We start from the raw sequence: 24,011 nt of genomic DNA on the forward strand, positions 1-24,011 counted from the left end.
ACACCGTAGATGATCCCTACCTATTAATCACGTAGTAGCCCTCTCAGTTATCAGATATATTGGGAGAGAGAGCACATTCACATAACTTTTATTACAGTATATTATTACAATTATTCTATTTTATTATTAGTTGTGTTTGTCTGACTGTACCTAATTTACAAATTAAAGTTTATCAAAGGTATGTATGTATAGTTAGGTTTGGTTCTATCCCCAGTTTCAGGCATCTACTAGGGGTCTTGGGATGTATCCCCTGAAGAGAAGGGGACAGAATTCCATGGGGGTTGATTACACAGTTGTCTTCACTATGTAAAAATTTAACAAGCTGTAGACTTGACTTGTCACCTTCTACTTTCTTGTATTTATGCTACCTGTCAATGAAAAAAGTTAAAAATTGTGTTACAATTTGCATCCATGTTTTACATCCTTTGGTAAATTCTAAGAATTAAATGCTATTATCATTTTAAGTTTTGACTCTCACCAACACTATATAAAATGTGATTTTTTGCATTCAAATGAATACTTATTATGATCATTTTCTAATTTTCCATGATTTACACATTTAAAAAATTGAGTATTTTCCTCTTTAACTTTTTATTTGAAAACATTTCAAACCTAGAGAAAAAGCTAAGAGAATAATATAGTGGACACCAACTTTACACTTTTTTGCTAAATTTGCTTTCTCTTTCTGCCTCTATTTACACACACACAAATACACACATTCACTTCTATATGTATATGTGTGTGTATGTATATATATTTATTTTTATATTTCTGAACTTTTTGTAAAGAAGTTTTAGACATCACAACAATTTACCCCTAAAGTATCAGTTAAGAATAAGAATATTCTTTTAAATAGCCATATACGTTTACCACACCTTTTAAAATGAACAATAATTTCATAGTATCAAGCAATATCTAGTCCATATTCATATTTCCACAATTATTACAATGTGGTCTTTTCTAACTGACTAAAAAAAAAAAATCCATGATTAAATAAATTCATTCACGCCCTGCATGTAGCTGTTTTGTCTCTTTAGTTTCTCTTTATCTGAAACAGTCCTCGCCCACCAGCATCCCACTCCACTTTCTTTTATGACCTTGAACGTTTTCAAGTCCAGGCCACTTGAAACCCCTCTGTTTGTTTTTGAACGTGTGTGACCATGCCTGATTTTGCAGGCTTATATTACAAACGTATTATAGCTTTTCAGAAGCACACATATCAGCAACTGGAACAAATTTATTTTGGGGGCTATTGGTTAAACAGAGCAAGACACTGGATCTCCAGTTGGGCACCAGATGTTTTTACTGAGGGAAAGAGAAGCAGTAAGAGCTTTTAAATCTCACAGGATTACTTTGATCATAGTGACATTTCATCCTCTGAAATGTATCATGAGGGTTTTCCTTCATATTGGCACGGTGTATGATTCAAGAATCAGTCAGTATAGAACCAGTTTTAAAGACTTGAAAATGCAGTGACAGCCAAGAAGGATATTTTGAAGTTTGAAATGATCCCTATATAAATAGAACGGATCAGCATAACTTTGGGATAAAATTAGCCGACACTTTGTGGGCTCTCCAGCATGTGCCTGTTTGCTTGGTGCCGCTCTCCTGATAAATCACAACCAAGCTTCCCGAGGAAGAGGAAGGATGGACGGCACTGCTCTCCCTGTCAGTACACCCGCAGCTGCCAAGCTAGTTAAGAGAAATTTCCTGGAGGCTCTGAAGTCAAATGACTTCGGAAAATTGAAGGCCATTTTAATCCAAAGGCAAATAGATGTGGACACAGTTTTTGAAGTTGAAGATCAGAATATGGTTTTGGCATCTTATAAACAAGGTAAAAATTATAGGTGTGATTGGTAATTGGTAAAAGTTTTAGGTGTAATTGGTGAAATTGATAGAAGATGGAGTTTTTAAATGCACAGCGTCAGTCGCCCACTCTCAATCAATCTATTGTTTCTTTAAGTATATATTTTAAAAATATTCCTAATTTAATCTTTTCTCTTTAAACTAGATTGCGGCATATGTACTTCTTTAAAAAAAATTGTGGTCTCTCTTTTTTTCTTTCTCTATCCTTATATTTGGAATTTGAAATCCTAGCCAATCATATTAAGTAATGCATTTTCCTTCTATTTCTAACTTTTATTTTGCCTATAATGACATAGAATAAAGAAAACATCTCTAGATTATGGCTAAAGAGACTGCTCAGCTGGTCTGAGTGGCTTGGGGACAGACAGATAAGTCTCTTTTAACACAGCCACTTAAAGATATGTCATCTCTATGTCCCTCTCTACCAATAAGAGGATTTTGCTCCCATTTGGAGTGTTAATGAATGCATAAGGTTGTGCCTTGATGCATCTTGATGGTTCTCATCATTTTAATGAGTTTTCAGTTTAGTCAGGAAAGCTGAACCAGAAAAAAAAGTTAACTTTTTTCCTTGAATAATAGATCAAAATTGTAGATATACTTAATACAGATTATCTGTTCTGAAGAACTACGGATAACAAAAAATCAGAACTGATTGTTTTCTAATCAAGGGACTTTCTGGAACTCATGGTTAATGAATCAGAAATAAGTTAGAAGAGTACAGCTTCTGATTTCCCAAATCAGCTAGTTATGGGGGAACTTGAGTAGCGAGGCCATCTGGTGAGCGGACTGCAAACAAACACCATGTTCAACATCACTTCTGTTTAATAAAATAGATAAGGTCTTGTATGTGGCATTTAGAGAGAGACACCCATTCTTTGTTCATGTTTAAAATACGTTCCATGCATATATAAAGCATCAGCACCACCAATTTTCAGCAACTAATGCTAAGGGTGTATAGTTCTACATTAATTTACTATATTCTGATTATGAGTTCCAAAGGGTAGAATAGCTGAGGCCAGTTTATAATTTACACTTGAAAGCTTTATAATCAATTAACGTTGCTATTTGATTGTAAGATAAAAATGAGGTCTGTTTTTAAAAAAGTAGTTGATGGGGGGGTTCTGTTAAACAGAAAGAGAGGATACTATAAAATGAGGTTACTCTCCTCAGATGGATTTGTTCCGTGAAAGACGATCTGAATGCTCAATACATATTTAAGAGTTTTTTTTTTTGTTTTTTAAAAAGGAATTACAATAGGGCCCAATGTAAAATAACTTTGGTCTAAGTCAGTGGGCAATTTGTCTGACCCTGAGTTGTGAAGACTGCCTTTTCTCATCTCCTGAGCATGCGGAGGTTCTGAGGTTGAGAAAGGAAGTTTTAGGGGCAGGCTCCAGGGAAGAAAGGTGCTGTTTCTCTTGCTTCCAAAGGTGTCATCCCTCCTAAATGAGAAGAATTTTAAATTCTTTCTGTCAGTGTGAGCCGACTCCTGCGGTCCTCACAGAGCAAACATTTTCATTCATGCCAATGGGTATTCTCATAGTGTTAGGACTGTGTGATGTGGCTTTCAATGAGGGAGATAGCAAATTACACCCTCTGGGAAAGGAAAGGAACAGTTCTGTTCTTATGCATGCCAGATGGATGTATGCACAGAAATAATAGGATTTATGGTCATATCTTCAGGGTTGAGGCAGGAAATTGTATGTGTCTGTGTGCGTATAGAAAGCAATATACCCACTCTCTGTTGGATATGAATGTGGGTATAAGAATATGCAATCTGAAACCTGAATTAAAGCCTCCTTTTTCTTCATAGTTTCCTCAAACTTTTTCACACCTCTTCCAGCCTAATTATCAAATCTTTTAATATTTTAGTCATGGTGGAAGTGATAAATAGAATCCCAGTTGCTAGCCAAGCAAAATAGACCTAAGTGGTTGTATCAATTTCTTAAAGCCACAGAGGCATTCCTAGGGAACAGCTGAGCAGGCTACACGGGTCAGTTAGTTAGTTAGTTAGTTTGAGTTAGTTCCTTTCTGAATAACTCTAATGAGACCCTTTTCTGTGCTAGATTCAAGTTTGTGAGGCTTTATTAAATCACAGACTTCTGGAGGTGGAATTGTTTTTGACTTTTTAAAAGCACTTTGGAAAGCTCTATGCAGAAAGTATACAAATCAGAAGAGTGCAACTAATTTTCACAAAATAAACAATCCTATGTAACCAGCATCCAGGTGAAGAAGCTGAACATGACTTGTTTACTTTTAAAGTGTGAGAGTCTTCCTTCAGGCTTGTTATTTCTGTCTTAGTAAGCAAGACAATGTGTAAAACCTATAACAGATACCATGCTACCTCTAAATTTGCTTGTGTCATGAATAATACAATCTATCTTCACCATTCGATTGTCCTGCGGAAAATCAACAGCGGCACAATTAATCCCAAACCATGTTTATTTTTTTTTAGGACATATCATTACGCTTTTCACAGGATTTCTAAGCGTGACCACATTTAGGATAGTATGTCTAAATCCAGTATGAAAATGAGGTTATAATTTTTGGAAAGGCAGCTCAGAATTCTATTGGCAAAGAAATCAACTTGGGATGTGAACATTGCTCCCCCAAATCCACAATCTAATTGGTACACCAGCCATCAAAAACTGACTTCCTGAGCAAATATAGAAAATTTACTTCTGCTTCCCCATCTCATTGAGGAGCTTCTATTTCCCCTGTGATAGAGAACAGACTTAGAAGCCAGCGTCCAGAGCTCAGACTCACACTAGGGACACGCCTAACCCCAGCACCTACTCATGATTCTTAAAGTTAGATCTCATTTTATTGGGTCAAGTTATTTTTAAACCTCACAATTCAATCTTCAGATGAAGTCATGTTTTATTAATTTAAAAAACTTCTCTCACACTTTGTAAAGCAAACATTGAAAAACATTTTGGTTGGCATTTGAGATATGTCCTCGAGAAGGGCAGAGATATGGGTCTTGAAAAGCAAACACCAGTAAGCAAAATGACATCTCCCAGACGATCGCTTTAAAATGGGAAGAAAAGTTAAACACGCGAACAACTTTTTTAAACTTCTAAATGCAATAAATAGCTGAATAGCCCAGGCATGTCAATGATATAAAGTTTATTATATTCCAAGAACACAGTATACAGGGTAAAAGCTGGTTCTCTAAGAAAACTCAAAGCTGTTCAGATTGCTTCTTAGAATAGTGGAAGCATGAACATCCATAGCACTGTTCCCAAAGGTTTTCCCGACTCCACTTCTCAATTCTCCCTCAGATGTTTGAGTCCTGGCTTATATATGATCCGGACAGAATATCATCCGTATCTGTTTGGGATGAAATTCCCTGGTTAGCAAGGTTAACCAGAGTCCTTTTATTAATCAGTATAATGCAGTCAAGTCCTCTGTTTATGGCCTTAGCCACAGGTTCTTTGGTCGGTAGTGATATTTTTAATTAAAATAACCAATGAATGATTTCACTGGAAAATTTTCTGGCAGGTACTCTATCTACTTTACTAAGTAGCACCTGCCATCCAAATATCTTAAACACTCTTATTTCCACTCTCTTCATGAATAATCTCTTTTTTACCTAATTTTCCTGTTTGCCAGAAATTCACTCTCCAGCTCTCCTATGACCCTTGTGGGGTTCTTTTCCATTCCTTGGTGTTCAAATTTTTCTCTTCTCAATTTTACATGTGAAGCTTACTTTTTCCCCTTCTCTCTCTCCTGGGAAAACTCTGAAATTTATCCCGAAAATATTAGCTATTAACAAATAGCCAAGATTTGTGCTGCGGTCTCTAATCCTTCAGGACTGTGTAAATACATGGACCCAGCTGGAGCAAATGTCTGCTAATCCAGCCACGAGCAAGGCGTGTAATCTTTGGCTGTAACAGCGGCGGCTTCTCGGGTGTGGGCTCTTTGGACTCAGATAACATCAGAGCTGGTAACTGTTGCAGGGCTCAGGCTTAGCCGAAGGTTTACCCGAGGTGCGTGCACCCCCCAACCCTGCAGCAGGATCAAGCCTTCTCCCCGAGGATGGCTCAGCCCCTCTGCTCCTTGCCAGGTTTCCTGAGCCCGGGGCCTACTCAGCTACGCCGGCAGCTCTCTTTGGTTTCTGATGTAAACTAAACACACACGGGATTAGTCTGCACATTTTTGTTGGGGTCAAACTTCTAACATTCCTTCAGAACTGTCACCTCCAAGTGACGTTGGATTCGAAGTGAACTGAATGTCGCCTTCAGATTAGCGAAGGCTAGTTAAGATTTGGGGAAACCAGGATGTGAGTTGGCCTCTGTTTGTTAGTTACTCAAACATGCGGACTTTATGCTACTTAATCCGTACAAGATATTATCCTAGCCCTGGCCTGTGTTGCTCAGTGGTTCTAGTGTTGGCCTGTGTACTAAAGGGTCTCGGGTTCGATTCCCGGTTAAGGGCATGTACCTGGGTTGCAGGTTAGATCCCCAGCCCCAGTCAAGATGCTTGTGGGAGGCAACCAATCTATGTGTCTCTCTCACATTGATGTCTCTCTCTCTCCTCTTCCCTCCCTCCCTTCCACTCTATCTAAAAAGGAAGAAAAAAAAAATCCTCAGATGATGAATAATAAAAAAGAAGGAAAGAAAGATATCCTATTTGTAAAGTGGAGGCTCTGTCAAGACCCTCTCTAAATCCTGTGCCTGCTGATAATCTCTGAGATTAAGAAGGGGAATTACAGACACAGATAACATGTCATGGTCTGGGGAAAGGTAAAAGGAACTAGACACTTTAAATCCACATGGCTGTGGCCTGGATTTGAAGTTCCCTGTGGGGTTCTTGCAGAGGAGAAGGAACCTGTGCCCTCGTATCCTCAGTTAAGCTCCTTGCAAAAAGCAGAGGTCTTCTGCCAGGAGCAGCCACTGCATAGACGGCAGACCTGGGGCCTGCGCGCGTGTGTGGTTGACATTTGCGGGAGGCAGCAGCTTCTTCGCTGCCCGAAGCAGCTTTGTTCCCAGGTTCTGTTCCACCCTGTCCTTCCTGTCGTCTGAGCACATAATCAAATGGCAGCCTGGCGCCTGCAGAGGTGAGCAGAGGGGCCCTTTCAAGACAAACGCTAAAAATAAATCACATTCTAGGTTCTCAAGTCCTGGGACCCTTCTGCTGTGGAAACAAGGGAGGGAGTGAAAAATGAATCTGCCTGGTTCACCATATTTCTCTCAGGCTGTGCCTGTGGGTGATTGTATTTTGGAGGACAAATTCAGATCTCTTGACATAGCAACATGGATACCAGTACGTTCATAGGCGCTGCGTGACTGTGCATTTTTGAAGATGGCTTTGCCTCAGCTTTGATCCTCCGAGAGGGCAGGTGTGGTGGAAAGGACACGGTTGTACACAGTGACCTGTGGCCTCAGGTCATTTTAAGGTGGTGATTGTATTTGGGTGGCCTCTTGGCTATGGGCTGCCTCTGTCTGCAACAGGCTTTTCTGCTGTGCTCAGAGTTGAATTATCCAGAACACCCTCCCCTCACACCATCACCAAAGTTCTGCAACCCAGCTCCAAGATGCACTCCAGGAGACCTTGATCATCTCCACCAATCTGTCCTCTTTCTATTTCTCCCATCAGGGGCACCAGTCAGCTACACACATCCTTATCTAGGGGAGGTGCACAAGTCCATGCAGGGGGTTGGCTGAATTCCAGGACCTAAGGCTGTCCCAGCCCAATGTACCGGTTAATTATTATAGGAGACGAAGATGCAACTGACTGAGAGGCCACGGATGATGGATGCATGTAATAAACGGGCAGGATAGAGTCTCTAGGTGTTATTGGGAATTTAAGAGGAAGAAAGAAATCAACAAGCAAAGGCATTTCCAAACCAGAGATGTGACATGTTATAGATGAATCTGGGATCTTCTTTCCTTCCTTGTGATTTGTGAAGCAGGCTTGGCGCTGAACCTATTCTGCTTCCACAAAGACAAAGACAGATGGAAACCCTGCACTGCAGATATCCTGAGTCCATTAGCTTGGACTGAGGCAGGAGACTTATGGCTCCAGCAGTCTGCGAAAGTGGCAGTTTTCTCATCTGGAAAATGAAAGACTTGGACTGGATAATCTTCCCTCCAGCGCTAACATTCTGTGTGTCTTTGATTTTACATCAAAATGGTGTTTTCTTAATCAGCTCTCTGCTGCTTCCTTTCAGGGATCATTTTTCTTCCCATTGCAGAGGCAGGCATGAATTTCCAATCAGCCGCTGCATAGGGCTGTTTAATCTTTGCTGCTAATCGGCAGGCAAAACACACCCCAGGTTTCAGAACTGGAACCAGCTTCTCTCCAAGACAGTTAGAAAAGACTGCCTTTGCAAATTGCTTGTTGAGGAAGTTTGAGTATGAAAATGACTGATGGAGTATTAATGTCAAATGTGATTCATTCATTATCAAAAGTAGATTGCATACCATATAGTTTAACAACTCTGGAACACAGATGCAATGTACACAGTTACATAAAGATGTATAAATGGATATATACACGTAGATTATGTGTGCATATTTATTTACACACACACACACATGCACGCATGCACACACACACACACACACACACACACACACACTACAGGCACAGGACTGGTACTCCCCAGCTATCTGATATTATTTGTCGCTGCCAGGGAAAGTCTGTATCACCAAATACTTTCCCTTCTCAGGGTCAATAATCTCAAATTAATATCCTAGAACTTAATTCTATTTGTCGAATACAGATTTCTACCCAAATTCAGATAATCCTAAGAGGGTCACACTTCAAACCATCCTCAGTTCATTATACCTTAGTGTGAATTAACTGCGTATTTCTTTTTAAAGAGCAGATTTAAATAATGGAAGATTTGGGCGGAAGAGAAAGTAAAATGGCCCTAAAATTCTGATGGGATGAAAAAGGGATTGAAGTGTGTATGTGAGTGTGTGTGTGTGTGTGTGTGTGTGTGTGTGCATTAGAAGGTGGGCTGCAGAAAAATAAACGTTGGTTTGGGCTCCTTCATTACTTCAGAATTAATGAGCATTATGCATGACCCTCTAACTGGCCTCTTTAAACTGAATTATTTCCCCCCTTTGGATAGGGGGACAATAGTTTACTTATTTTTATAAGTAAGAATACATCCACAAGGCACTAAATTTGAAAGTTCAAAGAGGGCGTTCAAGGACAAGGAAATCGATGGCCTAGTTCCCTGACCCCCAGGTCTTAGAGACCACCCCTGTAACCAATCTCTCGTTCTAGGTGTTTATAAATATCTACACATATGATAGCATATTATACACACTGTTCAGGTTCCTGCCTCTCTCTCTCTCTCAATACTATATCTTGAGATTCTTCCATATCAGTAAACACGGAAGTGCCCCTTCTTTGTAATGGCTCTGTAGTATTAGATTGTATGGATGTACCATAATTTATATACACTGAGGTTGTTTGTAATCCTTAGCCACCAAGAACAATGCTGTAGTGTAGTGCATAGGATAGTGTATGTTTTTGTCCATAGGCCAGGCGGCCAGGACTCATAACTCCTGGAACTTCATACCCTTCACAAAGAGTTTCACATTTCACACTTGAGTGATTATACTTGTAGGATAAATACCCCGGAGGAGCACATATGTAGTGTTTTTCACTGAAATGAGAGAATTTAATACTTGATCCCCTGGTCTTCATCCTCTGAGTGCCCCCAGATGCTCAGAAATATCACAGGATTCTAGATTTATTCTGACCTCATTCTAATCAGGGAAGAATACAACTTTCCTTCACTTGTTCTGGGCCCTGCACTTTCATTTATGAAACTTACGATTGTATTAACTTTTTGGCAGCTCCATCCCCCTGTTGGCTCATTTTGAGATTACTGTCAACTCAAATCCACAGGCTTTTCCTCAAATAAATTACTATTAAATCATATTCTGCTTACCTGGTATGTATATAGTGGAATTTTTGTAACCTGAAAGCAAACTTCTGATTTATCCATGTTAAACTGTATTTTGAGCCATGGCTGGGTAGCTAGTAGGTTAGAGCATCATCCCAATATGCAGGTTCAATCCCTGGTCTGGGCACATACAAGAATCAGCCAATGTATGCATAAATAAATGGAACAAATCAATGCTCTCCTCTCTCTCCCTGTTTGCCTTTCTCTCTCTCTCTCTCTCTCCCTATTTGCCTCTCTTTCTCTCTCTCTTTCTCTCTCTCCCTCTCTCTCTATCTCTCTCATCAATAAAAAAACATTTAAAAAATATATTTTGTTGCTTCAGCCCTAGCCTCTCTTCTGTACTGTTGAGGTGTCTCTGCATCTTCACCTTGCCATCTATATTTCATCTTTCTGTACCTATTTTCAGTGCCCACTCATAGTGAGCTTAATGCCATGGCTCTAGGTATTGACATTGACAGAAGGTTCATGAAGTTATTGTTATAGCTTGTCAAATATGGCAATGTTGGAGCCTTCGATAAAAAGAACTAGCCCCGTGTTCAGAAGTCAGAGGGGAAAAGGAGAGAGAAAAAGAGAGAAAGAGAGAGAAAACATTTCCAACTAATGGGAAAAATTTATCTAAGATCTCACTTCTAGGAACAACTATGCTCCTCCTGACTAATTAATTTGTATATAGTTTGTGGGCATAGTTAATTGCATAGCATGGGTTTTCCTGTTTATTTCCTTCCAGGAAGTTCAAAGGCAAACTTGCAATGCAGTTCTAGTGTGTAAATATGGTGTGAATTTTGTGTACCTATCTTACCCTTGACCTCTTTTTATGTTCTTACCTTATTTTTTTTGCACTTATTTTCTAGGTTATTAAAAAAAATTAGTGTAAAATTTGTGAGTTGCCTTAAATTCTTCTTTGGAAAAAGGTATTTGTAAACTGACAAACAGGCAAATAAAATCTTGGTGTGACAAATTTTGTAAAAACATCAAATACTTTCACACCTTAGATTGACAACAACAGCCACAACTATTTGGAAAAGAGCTGTGATGGAATAAAAATTTTAAGCTTGTAATTAAATCTTTGACATCATTCAAGACAATGATTGGGATCTTAAAAATTCTTAAATACTAGGGGCCCAGTGCATGAATTCATGCAACTTGAAAGGAACTGGGGGCCAAGATGCTGCAGTGGGCACAGGAGTGGGTCTCGGCCCATCCTCCTCACCCCCGCCATGGCCCTGGTCTCCTGTTTGCTGGCAGACCTGCTCCCGCTGCTGCCACTCCCACGCACTGACAGTGCCAGCCCTACTTGTACCCGCTAATGGCGTAGAGTGATTGGGGCTGATGCCAGCAGCGGATGCGAACATGGCCGGTGCCATCAGTGGGTGCAAGCAGTGGCTGCTGCCCCGATCGCCCCTCAGGAGCAGGGGGAGGTGGAGAAGCCCTGAGGGGAGATTGGGGCCAGCAGCCACTGTTCATACCCACTGATGGTGCCAAGCGATTGGGGCTGGCGCTAGGCACCAGCAGCAGGTGTGAGTAGTGGCTCCAGTGCCAGCAGCAGGTGCGAGAGGAGCCGGTGCTGGCAGCAGGTGCAAGCACCTGGCGGCACCATGGTGTACGGGAGCAAAGAATTTTCAGTAATCACCAGAGGCTTGCCCCGATGACAGTGACCTGCCCCCCAACTTGGTCTGGCACCCCCACTCACCTGCTCCACCATCCTGCCGTAGCCGATGCCCACCATGTTCCACGCTCTGCCACCTGCTGCCAACGCCCACGATGTTCGCATGTGCCCCCTGGTGGTCAGTGCACATCATAGCTACTGGTTGTTCAGTTGTTCCACCGTTTGGTCTATTTGTATATTAGGGCTTTTTATATTATATATAGATGAGTCTTGTGTAACTTGCCATCCTATATAATAAAAGGCTAAATCCTATATGATAAAAGGCTAATATGCATATAGCCCGAGCAGCAGAACAACCGAACAACCAAACAACTGGTCGCTATGATGTGCACTGACCACCAGGAGGCACACACAGAACTTTACAAGTGTTGGCAGCAGGCAGCAGAGCGTGGAACATAGCGGGCATCGGCTGCAGCAGGATGTTAGAGCAGGTGAGTGGGGGCGCCAGACCAAGGCGGGGCGCTGGTCGCCATCATCGGAGCCAGCCTCTGGTGGTTACTGAAAATTCTTTGCTCCTGTGTGCTGCAGTCCCACCCAGTGCTCGCACCTGCTGCAGGCGCCAGGCCCACTCACACCCGCTGCCAGCGCCCGGCGCCGGTCCCGATCACTCAGCACCATCAGTGGATGCGACCCTCGGCTACCAGCCTCGATCACCCCTGAGGGCTTCTCCACCTCCCCATGCTCCTGAGGGGTGCTTGGGGCTGGTAGCTGCTGCTTGCACCCGCTGCTGGTGCCTGTCCCAATCGCTCTGCACAGTCAGCAGGTACAAGTGGGGCCAGCACTATCAGCGCATGGGAGCGGATGCGGTGGGAGTGGGGCTGCCAGCAGACAGGAGACTGGTAGCCGCAGTGGGAGGGGCCAGGCAGGGGCATGGAGGATGGGCTGAGACCCGCCCCTGTGCCCACTGCAGCCTCACAGCCCACAGTTCTTTTCAAGGTGCACGAATTCGTGCACTAGGCCCCTAGTATAAAATAAAATGCAATCACAAAAATGAAGGTCTCAAACTCAAATGCCTGGGAGAGCTAGGAAGGTAAAGTAAGTAAAAGAACAAAATAATAGAGGCTGGTAGAAATAGTAAGAACTCAAGAGCACCTGTCCCCCTTTGTACATCCAAATATGACACTTAACTAAGCATTTGTAGATCCATTAGTTACTAGTTTATGACTTCTAAATCATCTCCCTCCCCAATTTTATAAATGTGACCAAAGTAAAATACTCTAAAAATCCTCATAAAACATGGGGAAATCCTAGGCCAAGAAGCTAAACTTACCCTTTCTTTTTCAGGTTATTGGTTGCCTAGTTATAAGTTAAAGTCTTCTTGGGCAACAGGCCTGCATCTCTCTGTCTTGTTTGGTCACGTGGAATGTCTTTTGGTGCTACTGGACCACAATGCTACAATCAACTGTAGACCCAATGGGAAAACTCCTCTTCATGTGGCTTGTGAAATGGCCAACTTGGATTGTGTTAAGATCCTTTGTGACCATGGAGCCAAGCTCAATAGCTACTCCTTAAGTGGACACACAGCTTTACACTTTTGTACAACTCCAAGCTCCATTCTCTGTGCCAAGCAATTGGTTTGGAGAGGTAAGCCTTTCTGGGTGGCTGGCATTGTCATCTATTTGCACATTCATGGATTTGAAACTTGGTGATCCTGTCTTATCTCAGACAATGTAGTAGGTATATCCATACATTAAGCGTAAGTCAGGGGCCCCTAAAAATACATAGATAGATAGAAAGACAGACAGACAGACAGATGGATAATGTTATGTTGGTGTAGGACATTCAGTGATTATCTCATTGGAATCTTTTTTTTTTAATTGTTGGATGCTTGTTAACTTACACAAGTATTTATTTAGCTCCTATGATGTATCAGGTAATCTGCTAAGTAAATGAAAAAGAAAAAATAGTTTCTGCCTTTAAGGAGCTTATATTCTAGTAAGTGAGATAAATGTTATAAAAATAAATTCATAAATATAAAATTATCAATTGGGAAAAGAGCAAAATAGGCACTATGAAAGAGAATGTCATGCAGGAACTATTACAAAATGTTTAAGACTTTTCTAAAGATATTATATGTAAGCTGAACCTTAATAATGAGAAATAGCTAGCCATTAAAAGGAAATGGGTCCAAGAAGAAGAGTTTAGATCTGGAAAATAGTATGTGTAAAGTTTCTAGGAGAGCAAAAAACTTGGAATATTCAACAAATGTAAGAAGGCCAGTGAGGCTAGAGTATCATGGTTATGGGGTTGGGGTGGGAGGACAAGAGGGTAGAAGGCAGTGTTACAAGATGACACTGGATTTGTTAGACCACATATGGCCTGCTGGAGGCCAAGGTATGGGGATTAGAAATGGAGCCATTGAAGAGTTTTAAGCAAGAAAATGACATGGTTTAATTTTCACTTAAATTCATCATTCTGTAGTTATGAAGAAAGTAAAGGCCCGGTGCATGAATTAGTGCACAGGCCCTTGGGGTGGCCTGCCGGGAAACCCGCAGTCCAATGCCGCCTGTATCTTCTACCTGCCACTCTTGCTCATTCCGGACCCATTGCCACGGGCTCGCGCCCAATCAGTCCCCTCCTGAGGGGAGTGGCCTGTGAGATCAGGCCGAAACCAGCTCTCCGACATCCCCCAAGGGGTCCGGGATTGCGAGAGGGCACAGGCCAGGACGAGAGACCCCACCAGTGCACGTTTGGGGCTGGGGAGGGACCGCAGGAAGGTTCCAAGGTGTGTCTGGCCCCATTTCACCCAATCCTGAACAGCCAGACCCCAGCAGCAAGCTAACCTACTGGTCGGAGCATCTGCCCCCTGGTGATCAGTGCACATCATAGCGACTGGTCTACCAGTTGACTGTCTGTCCCCTGGTAGTCAGTGCATGTCATAGCGAGCAGTTGAGTGGCCTTAGCGTATCATTAGCATATTACACTTTGGTTGGTTGAATGGTTGACCAGTCAACCGGACGACTGGACACTTAGCATATTAGGCTTTTATTATATAGGATAGGGTTGGAGGAGGCCAAGAATGGATGCCGGGAGACCATCAGGGAAGCTATTGCAATTAGTATAGTTGAGAAGGGCAAACTTGGATAGGAAGGTTAGAAGATGGGTTTGCAATATGTTTTACAAGCAGAATTGATGTGATTTGGGGATGGATTAGAAATTAGTTGGGGGGGGGGGGTGATCAGTGAAGGAAAAGGAAGTTGTGAAAATAACTGTACGATTCTAGCTTCAAAAATTGGGTGGAGAGCAATGTCATTTCTTTAAAATGGGGAAACGAGGAATAAGCACGTATATGGGGAAAATCTTTATATCAGTTTTTTTTTCAGTCAAGTTTCCATGAGCATAATTTCCATACAGTAAAATTCACTATTTTTGAGAAACATATAGTAGTGAAAACATCACCACAATCATCTCAAAAAATTCCCTGATGCCCTTTGTAATTAATCACCCCACTCTTACCCCATCTCCAGTGACCACTGATCTGTTTTCTGTTTCTATCGTTTTGTCGTTTTCAGAATGTCATATAAATTAAGGTATACAATGTGTAGCCTTTTGTGTTTGTTTCTCCCAGTTAGCTTAATGCACCTGAGATTCATCGATGTGGTTGCACTGACCAGTAAATTAGACCTTTTATTGCTGAGTAGAATTTCTGATGTAAATACAACACAGTTTACGCACAAGAAGGACATTTGTATTGCTTCTAGTTTTGGGCAATTTTTATTTTATTTTAATGTTTTTATTGATTTCAGAGAGAGGAAGGGAGAGGGAGAGAGAGATAGAAACATCAGTGAGAGAGAATCATTGATCAGCTGCCTCCTGCACTCCCCCCTACTGGGGGTGGAGTGTACAACCTGGGCATGTGTCCTGGCCTGAAATTGAACTATGACCTCCTTGTTCATGGGTTGATGTTCAACTATTGAGCCACACCAGCTGGGCAGTTTTAAGCAATTTTGAAAAAATGCTGACATAAATATTTGCACACAGGTTCTTATGTGGACATGTTTTCATTTATTTGGGTAAGTACCTAGAAGTGGGATGATGGATCATATGGTAAATTTATAAGAAAGTGCCAAACTGTTGTCTAAAGAGTCTTACTATTTTTCAATCCCACCAGCAATGTATGAGTTCCAGTTGCTCTTCATCCTTGCCAGAACTTGGTAATGTCAGATTTTTAAAAATTTTATTTTAGTCATTCTAATAGGTATATATTAGTATGTCATTATGATTTTAGTTTGAACTTCACTAATGACTAAAGCTATTGAATATGTTTTCATGTATTTATTTACCAGGTACATATTCACTTTGGTGAAATGTCTATTCATATGCGTAGCTCTTTTTTTAAAAAAATGGTTATTTATTTTCTTATTATTGATTTATGAGAGTTATTTACATATTTTGGATACTAGCCCCTCATTAGATATGTAGTTTGTAAATATTTAAGCTCATTTTTTGACTTTTCATTTTCCTACCAGTATCTTTAAAAGAACAGAACTATTTAATTTTGATAAATTAAGTTGATCATTTTACCTCTTATGGTTTGTGCTTTTTGTGTTCTAGCTAAGAAATTTTTGACTAATCCAAATAAATATTTTTCTCCTGTTTTTTCTTCTTAAAGTTTTAAAATTTCAGATTTTACTTCTAGGTCTTTGATTCATTCATTTTGAGTTATTATTATTATTTTTTGTATATGGTATAAGGTAAAGGTTGAGGTTCTTTTTGTTTTTGAGTGTGTTTTTTTTTTAATATAGATGTCCAATTGTTTTGACACATCATTTGTTGAAAAGTCAATTCTTTCACCATTGAATTAGCCTTTTATCTTTATGAAAAGTCAATTGGCTCTGACCGGGTAGCTCAGTTGGTTAGAGCCGTGGTTGGCAAACTGTGGCTCGCGAGCCACATACGGCTCTTTGGCCCCTTGAGTGTGGCTCTTCCTAAGCCTTAGGAGTACCCTAATTAAGTTAATAACAATGTACCTACCTATATAGTTTAAGTTTAAAAAATTTGGCTCTCAAAAGAAATTTCAATCGTTGTGCTGTTGATATTTGGCTCTGTTGACTAATGAGTTTGCCGACCACTGGGTTAGAGCATCCTCCCTTGATCAGGACACATATGAGAATCAACCAATGAATGCATGGATAGATGGGAAAACAAATTGATGTTTGTCTCTTTCTTCCCCGCCCCCTCAAATGAATCAATAAAATTTTTTTGTAAAAATCTAAAAAAAATTAATTGGTCAAATATGTATGGGTCTGTATATGTATGGTTTGATATACAAAATAGATATATAAACTTTAATGGAGATAGCTCAATTTTGAAACTGAAATATATTTTAATAAACACTGCCTTTATCATTATTCAAACTTTATATATATAATGTTTTCTGGATAATGCTCCCCTGACTTGATTGCTGTAGATTTATACTAATTCTCAAAATCACTTCTAATCTAGGAGTGACTCCTCCTAGATTAGTTTTGAACATGAGAAGTTTTGGATCTCTTTGACATCAAAGTGACTAAGTCAAAAATGCACTTGACATAAAAATATGGATTTCAGAAAAGAGCCCTGGACTAAGGCTGTCAGTGTAGAAATTGTTGGCCTATAGACTATATTTGAAGCTAAAGAAATCAATGAAATCACCTAGATAAAGACTGTAGAGAGTGAAAAGAGAACCTAGAACTAAACCCTGATAAATTCTTACATTTAAATGTTAATGTAATGGAGAGAAATCAAGAAATGAACATAAAAGGGATTGATAAATAAAACTGGAGAAAGCCCAAGAATATTTTGGCATCAGAGACTACGAAAGAGGCAGTTCCAGAAGGAGAGAGTGGTCAGCCGTACTGATATCTACTTAGAGGTTTAATTAGATGTTCATTAAATTGACAGAGTTATCACTGACAAAAATAGTTTTAATGAAATGGTGGGTATTAAAGCCAGATTAGCATGATATAAGGTGTAAATGGGAGGTTAGAAACTAGAGATGGCATATGTTAATAATTGTTACAAGAAGCTTGGCTGCAAAAGTGAGCATAAGAATAGAATGATTGCCCTTGCCAGTGTGTGGTTCAATTGGTGGGAGTGTCATCCCATACACCAAAAAGTGGCAAGTTCAATTCCTGGTTAGGGCACATACCCAGGCTGTGGGTTCAATTCCCAGTTGGGGTGCATGTGGGAAGCAACCAATCAAAGTTTCTCTCTCACATTCATGTTTCTCCCTCTCTCTCTCTCTCTCTCTCTCTCCCTCTCCCCTTCCTCTCTTTCTCATTTTAAAAAAAGTCTTTATTGTTGAGGTTATTATAGATGTCCCTCTTTCTCCCTCCATTGCCCCCCTCCACCCCATTCCTGCCCGCCCCAGGCCTTCACAACCCTATTGTCTGTGTCCATAGGTAATGCATATATGCATATAAGATTTTTGTTTCATCTCTTCCCAACCCCACCCCACACCTTTTCCCTCTGAGAATTGTCAGTCTCTTCCATTTCCATGCCTCTATTTTATTGACCAGCTTATTCTTTTCTGTTCATTAGATTTCTTATTCATTTATTTTGATTTTTACATTCAGTTGTTGATAGGTATGTATTTGTTGCCATTTTGTTGTTCCTATTTTTTGTCTTTATCTTTTTCTTCTTCTTAAAGAATACCTTTCAACATTTCATATAATATTGTTTTGGTGGTAATGAAATCCTTTAACTTTTTCTTGTCTGTGAAGCTCTTTATCTGACCTTCAATTCTACATGATAGCTTTGCTGGGTAGAGTAATCTTGGTTGTAGGTGCTTGCTATTCATCACTTTGAATATTTCTTGCCACTTCCTTCTGGCATGCATAGTTTCTGTTGAGAAATCAGCTGACAGTTGTATGGATACTCCCTTGTAGGTAACTAACTGTTTTTCTCTTGCTGCTTTTAAGATTCTCTCTTTATCTTTTGCCCTTGGCATTTTAATTATGATATGTCTTGGTGTAGTCCTCTTTGGATTCCTCTTGTTTGGGATTCTTTGTGCTTTCTGGACTTGTAAGTCTATTTGTTTCACCAGGTAGGGAAGTTTTCTGTCATTATTTCTTCAAATAGGTTTTCAATATCTTGCTCTCTCTCTTCTTCTGGCACCCCAACAATGCGAATGTTGGTATGCTTGAAGTTGTCCCAGAGGCTCTTTCCACTATCTTCATATTTTTGGATTCTTTTTTCTTTTTTCTCTTCTAGTTGGGTGTTTTTTGCTTCCTCATATTTCAAATTGTTGATTTGATTCTCAGAATCCTCTACTTTACTGTTGAATCCCTGTATATTATTCTCTATTTCAGTCAGTGTATGCTTAATTTCTGACTGGTCAATTTCCATTTTTTTGGAGGTTTCTAGAAGATTATTGAGTAACCTTATAACCATGGTTTTGAACTCTATATCCAGTAGTTTGCCTTCTCCCATTTCTTTCATTTGTGACATGTTTCTTTGTCTCCACATTTTGGCTGCTTCCCTGTGTTTGTTTCTATGTATTGGGTAGACCTGCTATGTCTCCTTGAGTTGGTAGAGTGGCCATGTGTAGTAGGTGTTCTATGGGCCCAGTGGCTCAGCCTCCCCAGTCACCTGAGCTGAGAGCTATAGGTGCACTCCTTTATGGGCTGTGAGCACAGTCTTGTTGTAGTTGAGACTTGATTGCTATTGGTGTCACTGGGAGGAATTGACCTCCAGACCAGCTGTGACTATAGTGGGAGAGCTGCTGTGCAGGAGATACCCCTAAGAAGCAGGACTTGCTTCAGAGGGGCTTTGGTGCTCACTGAGTCTGCCCCTTGATTGTGTCACTTATGGATGTGAAGAGTGGTAATCTGATATGGTCTGACACTGACCACTGGTACACTGGCTCTTGGATCTCCAGGGAGGTGCAAAGTCAGCCACTGCCTGAGGCCACCCAGCAGGAGTTACAGAGAGATCTGCAGATTCCTCTTCTTTGTTTGGGATTTGGAGGTGCCCTGATGAGGCCCAGCTGTGAAGCAATGCAAGCTGCTGTGAGGCCTTGGGCCTTCTTTTGGATGTTCTGGGTCTCTCTGACCCAGCTGCAGTTTGTCAGGTAATTTTAGATTGCAAAGGGCCAGGCCATTCATATGCAAAAGCCTCTGAGCACAGCTTGGGTGGGATGGGGGCTCAGGGAATCAACAGGGCGGAGCAAACAGCTATGGCTGATCCTCAGCCCTGACCTAAGAGGCCCCGGGTCTCAGTGTTCCATGGTAATTGCTGTAAGCACCTCTGAGAGAAAGCCACCCTCGAGCTCCAACCGATGCCAGACAGTCCAGTTTCTCCCCGTATGAGTCTGGGTCCCCAGAGACTCGTCTGGAACTGGAGTTCAGAGCAGTTGGGAGCTTGTGTCTCCCTCCCGATTGAAAAAGACAACCGCGTCCTCAGTTGCCAGGCCTTTCCGCGTGCGCCTCCGTACCTCTGCACTTTACTTCCACACCTCCTGTGAGTCTCAGTGTGCTTTTCTCTTTCCTTCTAGTTGTAGAATTTCCACTCAGCCAGCCTTCCTGTGGTTCTGGATGATGTCCATTTTGTCTTTTAGTTGTATTTTTGAAGTGGTTGTACGAGGCAGCAATTTCAGGTGTTTACCTATGCCGCCATCTTGGTTTCTCCGATATTCTTACTCTTTAGAGCCATGGCAGTAAAGGCCAAAGCCATAATGAAAAGAAAGATAAATTAGATGAAGCAAAAATATTCAATGTCTGTGTGGCAAACAGATCTTAAAATTAAAAGGCCATTTTAAATTGGGGAAAAATATTTGGGACAGAGAGAGAGAGAGAGAGAGAGAGAGAGAGAGAGAGAGAGAAACAGAGAGACAGAGAAAAATTGATGTAAGAGAGACACATGGATTGGTTGCCTCCGGCACCGCCCCCCCCCCCCCCCCCCCCCCCCGACTGGGGCTGGGGATCGAACCTGCGACCCAGTTACCTGCCCTTAACTGGGAATTGAACCCAAGACCCTTCAGTGTGTGGGCTGGTGCTCTAATCACTAACAATACCAGCCAGGGCAATATATAAAGAAAATTATTAAAACTTGAAATAGGTTAACAACTAAGAGAAATTTTTAAAAGAAAGAAAGAGCAAAAGGACCAAGAACAGGAAAACATATTTCAGGGAGGGGAATGACAAATAATGATAACAATGATCACCTACATTGGTAATCAGTAAAATGTCAATTAAAATAACAATTAGATACTTTTATTGTTGTTTATTATGTTAACAAACATACAAAAGATGATAACTCATATGATGACTAACTTATAAGGGAGTACTTTCATATACTCTTAATGGAGTGTAAATGCACAGGTCGCGGGGAGGGGGTGGCAATATCAAAAGCTTAAAACCTTCTTTCACTCAAAGTTCACTTCAGGGATGAGATACTAATTTGAGACCTTTTGGCTCAGGGCTTTCAATTGTGTAGAGCCTCAAATTCAGGCTGTGGATTATTATCAAACCAGGTTATACATTGAGTCAAAGAGGTAACTGATGAGAAAGCAAGACATTTATCATGTAACAGAATTGTGCTAGGTCACATGATCTATATAATACACTAGAAGTGGAGACATTTTCCTAATTCTATAAAAGTCTTCAAAATAGTGTAGTTATAGTGTATTTTATATTTTTGCATTAGAATGTTTAATTGGTTAAAGTTTACATTTAAATATACCACAATTTAAAAATGGGTATATTGGCATTTATTATTTTAAAATATATTTTGTCTCAAAAAATTTTCTGATTTCTTTTGCCCTTGAAGTCATTTAAAAAAACTAAAACATATTTGAATATCTAATACGTAGTTCTCAACCTTCCTAATGCCGCGACCCTTTAATACAGTTCCTTATGTTGTGGTGACCTACAATTTCATTGTTAAAAATTGAACATAATTAAAGCATAGTGATTAATCACAAAAACAATATGTAATTATATATGTGTTTTCTGATGGTCTTAGGCGACCCCTGTGAAAAGGTCGTTCGACCCCCAAAGGGTCGCGACCCACAGGTTGAGAACTGCTGATCTAATAGAAGAATTTTGAGCTGTATTACCTCCACATCATACAGACATTAATAATGATGTTGTCCAGGAATGTTCACAGACATGGATAGATTTTTAAAAAGAAGTTTATAGGAGAATATGAACTAAATAAACTTATTTTTTGAAAATTTATATATGATTATGCATACTGGAAAATAGTATCCAAATTATCACAAACTTGATACCATAGCTAATGGTTAGCTGGAGCAAAGCAACATGGAAGAGGAAATGTTATTTCAGATCCTTATTCCTAGGATAATATATGTGTGTTTTTAAAGTGGTACCTGGCAAATATTGTTTTTTAAATGTGAATAAGATAATCGGGGAAATTTTTACCCATTTTATGAATAGATAAATAGAGAAAGGGGGAAGGTAATTGCTTGGAGCTGAGTCTGTTGGTCTGAACACTCTAGATAACTGTGAGCATCTTGCATCCTTTCTTTTGCATTTTATGTCTTCAGCCCCTTGGATAGACCTCAGTATATTGGGAGTACTCAATAAACAGTCCCTCACTGATCTCGGAATGGCTCCAGGAGCCCTGAGTACATGGATGGGAATGAATGCCATCTAATAAACGGAAACTATTATTTCAATGGTTAATGAAATGCTGCTGTTGGTCAGTTTTACCTTTTCGGTCTCCAGGGAGAGAGCTGAAGGATGGAGTTTCTCTCACTTGGATTATGTGGTAGGCTCTTTGAAAAGTTCCATACATCACTTCGTGGCCCGACAGAGAGAGTTGAGACAGCCTACAGACAAGAAAAATAAGTCAGGCTAACATTAAACTCAGGACCAGAGAAGTCCATTAGCGGAAAAACCAATGCCATGGCAACTGAAAACCAATGCAATTTCATTTGCTATTTAATGGGCTCTTTGTGGAAAAGTGCTCTTTGTGGAAAAGGCTAATTGAGGCCAAAAAATTGCATGCAATTTTCTCTTAATAAAGGACTTTTCTCGCTCTCTCTCTTTTTTTCAATGTTGCAGAGCCTGCTTTGTCCCCATGCTGTATTTTTGTCTGCTAATTTTCTGTTGGCCTTTCTACTTAATGCTCCCCATCTCCTGGCCTTTGTTTCCTTTGGTATTAGTATAATAGTGTTCACCGGTTGAGAGGGCTTATTTACCGCAATGAAAATGTCCTCTCCCTGAATCCTGCATTTTCCTACCAATAAAGAGAGTCAGGTCAGGTTTAGCTGGCTGAAAAGCAGCATATTATTTCTACCAATTTCTTTTCGCCAGAGGAAAATAAAAGCTGCTTGCTTTACTCTGCAGGAAGCAAATCCTGACAGTGGGAGGAAAATCTGGTCCTGCAGGAGAGCCATAAAAATTCAAATGTTTCCTGGTGGAGCATGAGGGCAATGTAAAAGAGACCGTGCCTTTTCAAAGACTGTCCCTGCTTTTTGGTGTGACAGTGACACAAGTTACCAGCATGTTAGGAAAGTCTCTAGTCAATGGTGACGACAGAGTAAGGCAAGATGTCACTGGACTTCTCTGTTAGTAAAAAAATGGATTTTCTGGCTTGACAGACACCTGTCTCACCACCCATTACCTCCCATCTTCACTTATGTTATTCCTCGTAATAGCACATATCTGACCAGACCACCCTAGTCATTTACACACAACTTGGAGATTTTTGCCGCATCTGCTCTATTGTTAGTACCACCTGTACAATAGAAATTTAATATTGTATTCAAATTGATATTACTAAGTTTAATTTTAAAGAAAACTTTATATCATTATACAAATTAATTTATCACTGTAAAAATGATGGCAAAATCCTTTGCCGTACATAGAAGGTAATAGTAACAGTAAAAATAAGTAAATTATTGACTTCCATTGGCCAGGACCCTTGTCTCTCAGATGGCAGAGAATGATCCTAAAAAGCCTTGTCTTCTGGTTGCTAATGCTTCTAGAAGCATCGTCTCCAATCATTCTGCTGTGAATGAGTGAACTTGTAGTTGGTTTGAAGGCCACCTCTTTTTTTTTTTTTACATATAACACTTTATATAATGCTAGAGACCTGGTGCACAAAATTTCATGCACTGTGTGTGTGTGTGGGGGGGGGGGGGTCCCTCAGCCCGGCCTGCCCCCTCTCGCAGACTGGGACCCCTTGCTCCTTACCGCCTGCCTACAGTGGAAACAGGAGAAGCTCCCGCCACCCAGCCCAGCTTCTGGCTGAGCAGCATTCCCGCTGTGGGAGCACACTGCCCACTAGGGAGCAGCTCCTGCATTGAGCATCTGTCCCCTGGTGGTCAGTGTGCATTATAGCGACCGGTCATTCCGCCATACGGTCGATTAGCATATTAGGGTTTTATTATATAGGATATAGTCCATATGGAAATTTCCCCACTGGTCTTTATAATGTCATCTACATCTATTTTTTTCTCCATCCAGGATCCAATCCTGGATCACACACACTCGTGTCTCCTTAGCCAACTTTAATGCCATCCAGTTCCCCAGTCTTTTTCTTTCTTCCATGGCGCTGATATTCTAGTAGTCCAGGCCAGTTGTTTTCCAAAATGTCCTTTAA

General features: G+C 40.6%; 1 protein-coding gene across 1 annotated transcript in view; it reads left to right on the plus strand.

Moving 5' to 3' along the window:
- Positions 1 to 1,647: 1,647 nt before the first annotated feature.
- The window catches only part of ASB4 (ankyrin repeat and SOCS box containing 4), a 53,558-nt gene continuing 31,194 nt past the window's right edge, over positions 1,648 to 24,011 (plus strand). The window contains exons 1-2 of the mRNA XM_070424303.1: positions 1,648 to 1,834; positions 12,744 to 13,043. Coding sequence (XP_070280404.1) covers positions 1,648 to 1,834; positions 12,744 to 13,043 — 487 coding nt within the window. The remainder of the gene's footprint in view (positions 1,835 to 12,743; positions 13,044 to 24,011) is intronic.

Source organism: Myotis yumanensis, unplaced genomic scaffold, assembly GCF_028538775.1.
Source record: "Myotis yumanensis isolate MYYU_CA2020_CCGP unplaced genomic scaffold, mMyoYum1.0.hap1 SCAF_9, whole genome shotgun sequence".
NCBI classification, from domain to species: Eukaryota; Metazoa; Chordata; class Mammalia; order Chiroptera; family Vespertilionidae; genus Myotis; species Myotis yumanensis.